Source organism: Camelus bactrianus, chromosome 9 (genome assembly GCF_048773025.1).
Source record: "Camelus bactrianus isolate YW-2024 breed Bactrian camel chromosome 9, ASM4877302v1, whole genome shotgun sequence".
NCBI lineage: Eukaryota > Metazoa > Chordata > Mammalia > Artiodactyla > Camelidae > Camelus > Camelus bactrianus.
This window is the reverse complement of record NC_133547.1, coordinates 27,721,468-27,734,155: the sequence shown is the minus strand read 5'-3', so window position 1 is coordinate 27,734,155 and position 12,688 is coordinate 27,721,468. Positions and strand designations below refer to the sequence as shown.

The window sequence follows — 12,688 nt, the reverse complement described above, 5'->3', positions numbered from 1 at the left end:
CAGGGCGTTAGTGGACTACTGAGAGAGCAGCGGGCCCGTGTTGGGTATGGGGCTGTTCCCCACACCTGTGCTCTACATGGTTTGGGAACATGTGACGTGTGGATGGGCCAGCTGTATTAAATGTGTACTAAATGTGCCAGAGTAGAGTAAACTTTTTTCTTTTAATGTCCTTCTACCTCGAAATAAGGCTCTTCTCGGAGCCTCAGTGAGTCTGAGGGGGTCATATTTAGGAGCAGGCTGTTACATGGATGTTGGCAACGCGGATGGCACGCCGGCTAGTGAGGGTGGCTCTTCCCTGCTGCAAGTTTCCAGGAGTGAAGGATCAAGGTGGTCTGCAATATACTAAATTACAATTAGAAAAAAATGTAAAACAGTACATAAGACACACCATGCAGACACCAAGCAAAAGAAAGCTGGAGTGACTGTATTAACAGATAAAGCAGACTTCAGAATAAGGAACAGTTCCTGGGATAAAGAGTGACATTTCGTGTTGGTAATGGGGTCAGTTCACCAAGAAGACGTGGCAGTCTTCTTCAGGATTGTGTGTGTTTAGGAATATGTGTCTTCTACCGTGTGCACGCACCTAACAAAGGGGCATGAAGCCGGACTGGCAGGACTGAAAGGTGCAGTGGACACACGCACAGTTACAGCTGGCTCGTCCGTGTCCATGTCTTGGTAACCGGTGAAGCAAGCAGGTAGAACATCACCAGGGATGCAGAAGGCCGGTCAGCTCGGCCTGGCTGGCATTTACGGAACACTGTACCTAATGGCAGAATTCATACTGCTTTTAAGTGCACATGAAACATTTGCAAAGACAACATATTCTGGGCCATAAAATAAATTTTAAGAAATTTAAAGTAATTGAAATCATATGAAACATCTTCTTTGACTCAACATTCAGTTAGAAATTAACACTACATATCTGAAAAAATCCCCAAAGTGTTTGGAAAGTAAACAACACATTTCTACCCTTGTGTCAAAGAGAAAATCTCTAGGGAAATTAGAATGTATGTTCAAGTAAGTGAAAACGAAGACACAACATCACCAGAATCTGTGGGACCCACCTGAAGCGGGACACTGAGAAACGCACAACACTGACTGCTTACGTTAGGAAAGGAGGTGTGTCTCAAACCAGCAGCCCACGCTCCTACTTTAAGATGCCTGACACATAAGGAAATTCAACCTGAAGCAAGTAGAAGGAACGAGTAACAAGAAGTAGAAATCAGGGAAATATAAAATAGTACGAAACAAAAATAGAGAAATCCCGTGAAACCAAGTACCGATGCTTTGAAATCATCAGCAATGTTGGTAAAAAGTTAGTATCACTAATTATCAGAGAAATGCAAACCTGTGGTGAGGTAGCACCTCACGCCAGTCGGAACGGCCGTCGTTCAGAAGTCCACAAACGCTTGGGGAGGGTGTAGCTTGGGGTGGAGTGCGTGCCTAGCAGGCACAAGGTTCCTGGGTTTAATCCCGGTACCTCTATTAAATAAACAAGCAAGCAAGCAAGCAAGCAAACCTAAGTACCCTCCCCAAACAAGATTTTTTTAAAAATCCACAAATGATAAATGGGGGAGAGGTGTGGAGAAAAGGACCTTCCTGCACTGTTCGGGGGAATGTAGTTTGGTGCCGCCATTATGGGAAACAGTATGGAGATTCCTTAAAAACTAAAAATACCATATGATCCAGCAGTCCCACTCCTGGGCATATTTCTAGAGGAAGCTCTAATTTGAAAAGATACATGCACCCTAATGTTCATAGTAGCACTGTTTACAATAGCCAAGACATGGAAGCAACTTAAATGTCCGTTGACAGATGACTGGATAAAGAAGTTATGGTAAATACACACAATGGAATACTACTCTGCCATAAAAAATAAAATAATGCCATTTGCAGCAACATGGATGGACCTGGAGATCGGCATTTTAAGAGAAGTAAGCCAGAAAGAGAAAAATACCACATGATAATCATTTATACCTGGAATCTTAAAAAAAAGTGACACAAATGAAATTATTTATAAAACAGAAACAGACTCACAGACATAGAAAACAAACTTATATGATTACCTGGGAGAGAGGAGGAGGGAAGGAATAAATTGGGAGTTCAAGATTTGCAGATACTAACTACTACATGTAAAATAGATAAACAAGTTTCTACTGTACAGCACAGGGAACTATGTTTAATATCTTGTAGTAACCTGTAATGAAAAAGAATATGAAAGGAGTATATGTTACATGTATGACTGAAACATTACGCTGTACACCAGAAATTGACACAACATTGAAAACTGACTGTACTTCAGTTAAGGGGAAAAAAACAAAACAAAACTCCATCTAGACTGTCAGGAGAGAATAAACAGCCAGGGTCAGGGATGATGTTGACTTTTTAGATGTCACCAGGTTGTCCCTTACCCGGGATTTGCTTCCTTCCTCGTGGTGTCATGTTTCCTGTGAACTAGGTTCAGTGGAACATCTTTAACGTTTAGATAGGAGGTGATGTTGTGACCTTTATCCTGCTTTAAAGCGGGAATCGTGTAACGTGAATCCCCACTGCTGTGCTGCCGGGCTTGAGTCCCGCAGGCTCCTTTGCGAAGGTGTGATTTCCTCTCTGCAGCTAGTAAGTGGTCCACTGGGAAGTACTTTGTACCAAGTAAATATCTTGTCCTCTGTTCGCCTTTTACTTAATGGTTTCAGCATCCACTGAGTGGGTTTCCAAAATGGTGATTTTCATGTTTTCCATGCTGTTAGAGACTTTTCTCTTTTTTCCCCTTTAATCTTTCTCTTACTAAGCATACTTTTCTATCAACCCAGATTCATAGGTTTTTGTTTGTTTTAATGTTTCATACCATTTTTAATTGTTTTAGTGCTCTTGGTACAATGTTATATATGAAACTTTTGAGCATCGGTTTTTAAAAGGTTAATTTTATTTCTAATGCTCTTTGTGTATTGAGATTCTCTAAAAAGCAATTCTGCAGTACAGAGTTACTGAGTAATGGTCTTCAGCAGGTCCCTGATTCCATTTTATGCCAGCCCTTGATAGTTTGAGCCTGATATTGTTGGTTTTCAAAAGTGATTTATTATTTTATTGAAGTATAGTTGATTTACACTATTAGTTTCAGGTGTACAACACAGTGATTAAATGTTTCTATAGATTTTACTCTGTTTAAAGTTATTACAAATGATGGTTATATTTCCCTGTGCCACACGATATATTGTGTTATTACTGAATTTAGTATACTATATAAGGTTTAATACTTACTTATATTTAATAATTTTAAATTAAAATAGTAAATAGTAACCTAAGCAGAAGATAAAACCGAGCACTGAAATTAAATCACCCTTCTAGGTATCTGTTGTGCGTGTCCCATGTCAGTGTTTCCAGAAAGCCCTGGAAGAAGAAACGATCCACCGACGTTCCGTGCAGTTGCTTGTCTGGATCGGTCCCTTTTGGGTGTGGCGAGGCACAGGTGTGCTTATGTTGGGTGATTCTCACTGAGACCAACTGTTTTGGAGTCTTTCTTGACCTGCTTGAAAGCTTTTTGCCCTACACATGACCGCTCGTCGTGCAGGTACCCTGACAGCCGCCTTTGTCCAGCAGGTGTTGGCCGGGGTCAGCACAGACAGGGAGGGCTACGGCCGTGACGCCTGCTGAGTGCCGAGCTGACTGCCTTTTGAAGCTCTTGGGACCTTGTACCGGGAAGTGCTTAACGCGAGGCTGCAGGAGACTTTTTCTTCTCTTCTTTTCTTTTCCTGTAATTCTAGAAGAAAATATGAAAGAATTATGTGCTACTTTTAAGAACCAAGGATAGAATATGAGGAATAAAATCTAAGATTAGTAAACATATGAATAAACATTAATAAACTAAAACTACCTGTTAGTGCAAGCTGTGCAATCTTCTAGGTAATTTGTTTTAGGAAATGTGTGTGTTCAGCAGCAATTAGGAATTGCCCCGCCCCCAGTTTACCTAATGGGTTTGTTTCTCTTTATGAATGTGGAAGTTAATGTTTACCATCTCTTCCTGCATTACAGACACTCTTTAGCTCTACTTTGGTGACATTTCAAGAAAAAAGCCATTTAATTTGGAATTACTGAAAAGTTTATATAAGTCTTTCTAAAAATCTAAAATAGGCTGATGACTTTACACATTTAACTTGGTAAACTCTTAAACACTGTTGGTCAGTATGCCTAGAAATCTGAACAAAAGCTTTCTTCCAAAACTAATTTTGACTTTAGTCTAAGGTTAAATGTTTTACATTCATATGTAATCATCTTTTCTTTTCAGCTTAAAAAATAAATAAGCATTCACTTGAATGGAAGTAATTATTTTCTTTACATTTTCTTCAGCATTAATTTAAAAAATTTGCAGTTTGAGTGTATCAATAATCAGAGATAATTTTCCATATTAAGGGATGCATGTAATTTTTCTGAAGTTGGGAATAAATCATTCAAAAATGATATACCAATTTTTCAAAAAAGTTTAGTGTGGCACATCTTTAAATAGTACATCCTTACTGCTTCGATTTTTTTCTTTTTTTAAGACAAGCATGTAGTAGAGAGGATTACAGACATCTTTTGGGGATCATATGCTGGGTGGGAGAGCAAGATGTAACTTTTTATGTAATTTTTTTTCTCCTCTGATGCTGGCTTGCATAGAACCCTATTTTGGGCTACTTGCCTGTGTGATAGTTGTTTTCTCAGATGCTTTAGATGTGACAATAGAAATGTACCGTATTCCCACACTGTTACAAATTTGGTTTTTTTTTTAAACAAGGAGCTTTTATACGTTATTTTTGCAACATTCAGTTCCCACTGCCAATGTTTAATATATGGTTTATGATAGAGGGGGTTTTGTTGTTTTTTAAACCGAGAGTTGACCAGCTAATTCATTCAGCAAACGATGTTTGGTCACTTCCTATGAAAAGTGCGATTTAGTTCTGACAGGTGAGTGGTAAATCAGTCAAAGTACCCTTGGCGTTGATTATATAGGATTTAGAGAGATAGATGTTGTGAAAATTAAATACACAGTTGATTATTTAATTAGAGTTGTAATAAGTACCACAAAGAGAAGAATACAGGGTTCCATGACATATGAGGGGTCCTGAAAAGGGCATATAATTATCTTGAACTTAGTTGCTTAATGTATAACTAATTCAAGGAGTATCTGATACATCCACATAGACAATTCTTTTTCCAATTTTGATTTTTTTAACTTAAAAATACACCTTTGCTTTTTACGATGTCACTCATACGTTCTTCAGACACTGAATGTCAGAATTCATTTTTGTTGTTATTTTATTCAAGATATCAGCAAAAAAGATGATAAAGGGCTTTCTGATCATCTTTACCTTAGTAACTTTTACAACACCAGAGAAGCACACGGGATTGGAAAGTAGGTGGGACAGAGTCCACCTACTGAAAAAAGGAGTTCGGCCAGTTCCATTGCAGTGGGTTTGCTGGTCTCACAGAAGCATTAAGGGATTCAGTGGCAAAAGCGAACTTGATGTAAGTGTAGGGAAGTCATTCATTATTTATAGACTTTTAAATAAATGGTCCCTTGCTGACTTATCAGTCATCATAATTGTGGCAGTCGTTATTTGATAAAGCACAGTGTGTATTTTTCCAGTTTAGTAATTTGAATTTGAAAGAACATGACGTGAGATGTTTAGATTTTTTTTGTAGGTGCTTAGATTTTTAATATACCATTAATTCTTAGAACAGTATGTATTAAAACAATATATTAAGCTCTTAAAATATTATGTCAACCCTCATACAGATTAAATGTTAAGGGCATGGGCTCTGTGGTCCATATCCCCAGTTAACAGAACCGCCAGTCGCTGTTTGTTGAGCCGTCTCCTGGCTTACTTACTAGTAAAGTGCAGGGTCTCCACTGAGTGAGCTCGGAGCAATACTAAATTAATCCTGATAAGAATACTTTTTCTTCAGTAAGATGCATATCAGTGTAATTGAATGGGGCTGATTGCTATATACAAAAATTGATAATAGGATGAAATTGGCTTAGTGGAGTTAGATTCATTTTGAATAGTTTATGAAAGGATATCAATTCTCGTATAATTTTCATTAGCATTTGTACTAATAAACAGTAGGGTCAGAAAATACGCCCCTGGTCCATCCACATGGCAGAATCGTGAAAATGCCTTCTGTTACAACTTAGTATGCGATGTAACATGAAGTACAGGTGTACCTCAGGTTGCGGGTTTGTTTCCAGACCACTGCAGTAAAGCACGTATCAAAATAAAATGAGTCACACAAGTTTTGTGGCTTCCCAGTGCCTATTAAAGTTATGTTTACACTGTGCTATATAGCCTTTTATGTGTGCGTAGCACTGTCTAAGAAAAACAGTGTACATACCTTGATTTCAAAATATTGCTAAAAATGCTAACCATCATCTTAGTCTTTTTCAAGTCACAATCTTTTTGCCTCTGGAGGGTCTTGCCTCAATGTTGATGGCTGCTGACTATTCAGGGTGGTGGCTGCGGAAGGTTGGCCGTTTCTTAAAATAAGACAAGGTGATGTTTACCAGATTGACTCTTCCTGTCATGAACCGCATCTCTGTAGCAAGCCACGCTGTTTGATGGCGTTTTGCCCGCAGCAGAGCGTCTTTCGCAGTTAGAGTCAGCACTCTCAAACCCTGCCACTGTTTTATCAGCTGTGTGTGTGTCCTGTTCTCAGTCCTTTGTTGTCATTTCAATAATCTTCACAGCATCTTCGTCAGGAGCAGATTCCATCTCAAGAAAACACTTTCCTTGCTCACGTGTAAGAAACAGCTCCTCCTTCATTCGAGTTTGACCATGAGGTGGCAGCAGTTCAGTCCCATCCTCAGGCTCCACGTCTGATTTCTGTGCTCTTGCTGTTTTCACCACATCTGCAGTTACGTCCCCCTCTGACGTCTTGAGCCCCCCTAGTCATCCGTGAGGGTTGGAATCAGCTTCTCCCAAACTCCTGTGACTATTGACTTTTTAACCTTTCCCCGTGAATCATGACTGTTCTTTAAGGCATCTGGAATGGTGAACCGTTTTCAGAAGGTTTTTAGTTTACTTATCATTAATCCATCTGAGGATCACTGTTTATGGCAGCTATAGCCTTATGAAATGTATTTCTTAAGTAGTAAGACTTGAAAGTCAGAATTACTCCTTGCCCCGCGGGCTGCGGAACGGATGCTGTGTGAGCAGACGCGAAAACAACGCTAATCTCACGTCCAGCTCCATTAGCGCTCTTGGGGGATGAGGTGCGTTGTCAACGAGCGGTTTGAGTTTTGAAAGGAGTCTTTTTTCAGAGCGGTGGGTCTCAACAGTGGGCTTAAATACTCAGTAAACTGTCTTGTAGGCTGTCATCCAGGCTTTATTGTTCCATTTACAGAGCACAGGCGGAGCAGATTTCGTCTAAGTCCTAAGGGCCCTAGGATTTTCAGAATGATACATGAGCACTGGCTTCAACTTGAAGTCAGCAGCTATATTTAACCCTGACAAGAGGCTCAGCCCGCCCTTTGCAGCTTTGAAGCCAGGCGTTAACTTCTCTAGGTGGCATCTTCTCAGCGATTTTAGTTTCCTTTGAGAACTCATCCTTTGCACTCACAACTTGGCTGTTTGGTGCACGAGGCCCAGTTTTTGGCCTTTCTCGGCTTTCCGCACGCCTTCCTCTCTAGGCTTAATGACCTCTAGCTTTTGATTTAAAGTGAGAGACGTGCCGCTCTTTTGCACTTCATCCCTCCGAGGCCATTGTGGGTTATCATTTGGCCTAATTTCGGTAGTGTTGGGTCTCTGGGAATAGGAAGGTCCAGGGAAAAGGAGAGAGATGGGGGAACAGCTGGTGGGTGGAGCAGTCAGAACACACATATTTATTAATCAGGTTCACCTTACGTGGGCACAGTTCGTGGCACCTCAGAACAATTACAATAGTAACACCAAAGATCACTGATCACAGATCACCATAATGAATATTATAATAATGAAAAAATTGAATTATTGTGAGAATTGCCAAATGTGACACACTGACTCAAAATGAGCGAACGCCATTGGAAAAATGGTGCAGATACACTTCTCAATGCAGGATTACCACAAACCTTCAATTTGTAGAAAAAAATTTTGTATCTGTGAAGTGCAATAAAGCAAAGAGCAGTAAAAGGAGGCATGCCTCTAGCAAATAATACCCTTGTAAGTGCTGCGGCGGTGAGATGGGCGTGAGTGCAAGGCTGCTGCAGTGATCCAAAGAGAGAGAGAATGGCCGTGAAGACAGACGAGAGCAGGCAAACTCAAGAGGCATCTGAAGGAGAAATCACTCAGACTTTGTGACTGATGGGGTGTGGGCTGAGGGCAGGCTTGACCTGGTCGGTTGTTAAACGGTGGGATCCTGAGGGTCATTGTGAACGCTTGAGGAGGACGAGGGGGAGCTGAGTTTTGACACGCTGAGTGTGAGGTGCGTGTAAGGCCAAACAGGTGGAGAAGACCGGCCGGGAGCTGTGAAGGTGGACCTGCCGCTTAATGGGAAGGTCAGAGCTGAGAAGGCAGACTTGCGAGTCTTCGCCCTCGGTGTGTCTGTGTGCCTGTTGCTGCCTGTCTACGTCTGCCTTTTGTCCCTGGAGTCCGTTATCGTGTGTTCTCTTTCCTCCTCCTTCCCCTTCTTCCTGTTCTGTGGCTTCTTCCTCGGTGATCTCATTCATTGTCTGTTTAGGCAGTATCTGATACACGTAGACAGTACCTGGTGGTGGCTGTACGGGTAGACTGTATCACAGTGTGGATGAAGTCACACAGGGTGAATCCACAAAATAAGGAAGCTGAGGGAAAGACTGAGAGAAAACACACAGTAGTGAAACCCTGGGGCCTGCTGATTGATACACACAGACGTGTTACACGTGTAGACGCAACGTGCCTGTAATGAAGCCGTGGGACTCGGGGGACAGAGAGGAGAGGCCGTGAAACCACGGAAGAGTTAACACCTAGAAAGAGAACGGAGGAGAAACGTGTAAGAGCGGTCCTTTGCGTTCAAGTCCTAGACTGTCTGGTGAAGGCCGGAGCTGAGTAAGAGGACTTCCCGTTGAGCTTTTATATTGTTAATGGTCATTAATACTGGCAGTGACTGGAGCAGCTTCATCAAGGCATGGGGACTAAAGCTAGTTTGCAGTGGGCTGAGGAACAGGTGGGTCGTATGAGAGGAGAAATGACATGTACAAACTGTGGAATTGATCATTTCTCCCTCAAACAATAGAGGACAATTAGAAGTCTTGTAAACTTTATTGATAAAAATTTGTTCCCAGTATGAGTACAGTTTTCTTGTGCTTGGTTAGATCTGCTGGCTTATACCAGATCAGTGGTTGCACTCTCACATGGGCCATCTCGGTTTGATGTGTTCCTGGGTCTCTCCTGATAGAGTCTTGGTGAATAAGCCTGAACTGCAGTTGCTGGAGCTTTAGGTTAGGGGCAGAAACCTCTAGTGTTACTCGTAAGTTAACTGTGATCTAGTTAAACAAAATATGGCACCTGCATTTTAGACGTCGTCATTCCAAAATTGTGCCTCCTCCCTGTATGATAAGGTAAGTATTTGCATAGGTGATGTTTGTGTTGCAGGGGCAAGATTGTATTGAAATATTGTTTTAATAGTATCTAAAAATTTCTAGGAGAAACAGTGTGTAGTATACTGAATTTAAAAGTCCTTATTTGCTTAATAAGTGAACTATTCACTTTAAAAAATGGTATCTTTTGGGGTGACTGGGGCAAGGGAGTACCGTGTGTTTTAATTAAGCATTTCATAGTTTTTTAATAGAGTTTTGACTTGACATCTGCTTTGTTCCTAATGTATTGAAGAGTAAAAGGAATCCTTTTAATATCTTGCTCGTTCAGTAGGAGGTTATTCTCTCTGACTCTGTGTTGGAATTTTGAGTTCTCACTAATTCTTTACTGCATGAATTAAATGTGAAGTGATAGTTTTTTTTCGGAAATATTTTATAGTGGTAAATTAGTTATCTTTTTGCTTTTTTGAACAGCTTTGTATAGAAACTAGTTTTAAAAGGGATTTCTTAAGTAACTGCATTGGTATTCATATTATAAAGTAGAAAAAGAAAGGGGAAGTTCTCATGCTCCTGTGATTAATTTCTTTGCACAACGTCTGCCTTTTCCTTGCTTCCGACAGTCATTTTCACGCATATCTTTAAAGAGATCTACGATTCTAAGAGCAAATACGTTTCTGTTGCGCTGGGATTTAGGATGGCTCACATTCCTATGGATGCCGTGGTTTTGTTTCTGCTAGGTTAAAACAGAATTTTCAGTAAATATGCACTGGTTTTCTGTAGTCTGTAACTGCTGTCTAGTAGCAATATAATGTGAGCCACATGCATTTTAAAATGTCATATTAAAAAGAGTAGCTAATAATTAAATTCATAATTAATTAAAATTTTAATTTGTTGAAATGTTAATTTAACTCAGTGCACCTTTTTACTCCCAGATGTACATTAGTGGTTTAACTCAATGCATTTGAAATATTATTTCAACACACAATCTATAAAAATTAATGAGTTATTTTGTCTTTTTGTTTCATATCAAGCCTTCAATTTCCAGTGTGTATTTTATACTTACAGCCTATCTTAATTTGAACTAGCTGCATTTTATATGCTGGGTAGCCACATGCAACTGATGGCTGCACGGTTACACAGTGCAAATTGTTAGTTTCTGGATGGAAGGACCGAGAAAAGGAGATACTTATCTTCTGTGAACTGAATTTGATTAGTGTGATAACTAATTACGAACGCTCAGTAATATCATCATCTTTATAGATAGCAGACCTGGGCTTTCGTATTCATTCGAAAGTCAGTTGGAGGAGGCCGGCTGGAAGTGTTAGGGAGATAGAACCTTGACTGTCTGGTTGCCCTTAGTTGTTGTATCGTGTAACTGCACTTATTTTGATTGCATATACATGTTCATACTTCTGTGAAATTTCAGTGTGTGTCTGTAACTTGTAGCATAAATGCAGTTCCAACTACAGTGAAGATTTTGTGCTACAGCTGGAGAAGGAATTGGTCCAAGCCCGTCTGAGTGAAGCCGAGTCTCAGTGTGCACTGAAGGAAATGCAGGATAAAGTTCTCGATATAGAAAAGGTGAGAAAGCATAAACGCTGTCATTCCCAAATGAGAGGGGCCATGTAATAGATACCTGTTAGGTACTCACTGAGCAGTGAAATGGGACTTGGTGCTTTTGGACATTGGAAGCCTTACATACTGGTTTCTGAGAGGAAAGGGAAAAATTATGTCAGATTCCCACTTATCCTTTGTTGTTGCTGCACCAACTCACAGCCCCATATTAGGGTGAAAATGGAGATCAGAGCCCTTTTAGAGGAAGACAACCAGGGTAATTTTGATACGAATAAGATTTAAATGTCAGAGAAGAGAAACTTAGTGGATAGAAATTAACCATTGTCTTCAAATGTTATAATACCTTCCTCTGCAAGAGGTGTAGGAATAGGCTAATATATAAACATTTCAGGGAAATTGCATCTAAGTGCACCTATCAAAGCTACAGAAAGCCGCCTCAGAATATACGGGAAGATCTTAGCTGGGGGTGTACTTATGGGAGCTAACTTACCTCTGCTCGAGGTTATTAAACTTTAAAGATTAGCTAAGTGTGGAAGGAGAAGTGCCTTTAGGTTACTTAATGAACCTCGGATTGAGAGATTGTGTTGCAGATCACAGAGCCACTGGGGCCTCGGGCTCCAGGCTGAGTTTGTTTCTTTCACCTCTAGGAGTATCCAGCCACTGAGTCAAAGGCTGGTGAACAGCAGACATGAAAGATAGCCTCGAGTTGTTCTTAGCCGTTTCTTAATGAAACAGAACAGAGTGTAACTGTGTCAGTAGTGGGATAATCTTTCCAGAACTCTGCTTGCTAGTTTTATATTCATTTTAGAAAATTTATTTTCCTATTTGTTGAGAAAAAAGCCAGAAAGAATGCTGTAAAAAAAAATAGCCTAAGAGAATATTTGGTCTCTAACTTAGGAGTGTTCTGAGTTGCATGGTTTAGGTAAGAATCTAGATCTTTGTTTTGAATATTTGGTGGAAAGAAATGCCCTTGGATCCACTTTAAAAGTTGCTTCTTAAGTGGCATTGCTGGTATTCATGTTATAGAGCAGAGAGGAAATTGGAAGGTTTCATGCTTCCTGTGGTTAATTTCTTCATGCAGGATACTTTTTTATGCATATACAATTTATTTTGGTTTTCAGTGGAGAAAATATTTGAAGTCCAACATAAAAATGTGTAGCTGGCAAGAATAACTTTCTTCCATCATCCCTGTGGGCTAAAATCTTCATGAGATATTTTAGAGAGAAAATGTCATAGTCTCAGGACTTGAAATCTCCATAGTTCTTCGGTTCATTAAGGAGCTTTTACTAGGGCCCAGTTTAGGATCCTTTGGTCACTCCCCAGAGCAGTTTAATAGGGAAACGCTATATCCTAGGGTGGGGCTTTTAGTATACTAGGGGAATAATCTAAATCTTGTACCATTGAAACAAATATTTTTGATCGTCTTGGTGCTAATTTCTTGAGTACTGATATAAATAGGGACTAATGTACAGAGATTTTATACCTTCTTCCCAAAGTGACATGCTGAAAAAATACAAAACAGATTTTGAACTGTTCTCTTGCATAAATCTTTAAAATGTAAGTGATGTTTATGCTTTGTAGTCTTAATCA

The 12,688-nt window shown here is 40.0% G+C and overlaps 1 protein-coding gene across 10 annotated transcripts in view; it reads left to right on the top strand.

Annotated features, from left to right (window-relative positions):
* Positions 1-12,688, top strand: part of EVI5 (ecotropic viral integration site 5) — a 163,876-nt gene that overhangs the window by 80,622 nt on the left and 70,566 nt on the right. For 7 of the 10 annotated variants that reach the window (XM_074369948.1, XM_074369946.1, XM_074369951.1 and 4 more), the window contains one exon: positions 10,970-11,104. In XM_074369948.1, coding sequence (XP_074226049.1) covers positions 10,970-11,104 — 135 coding nt within the window. The remainder of the gene's footprint in view (positions 1-10,969; positions 11,105-12,688) is intronic. The other 3 variants (XM_074369950.1, XM_074369947.1, XM_074369952.1) reach the window with 1 other exon arrangement.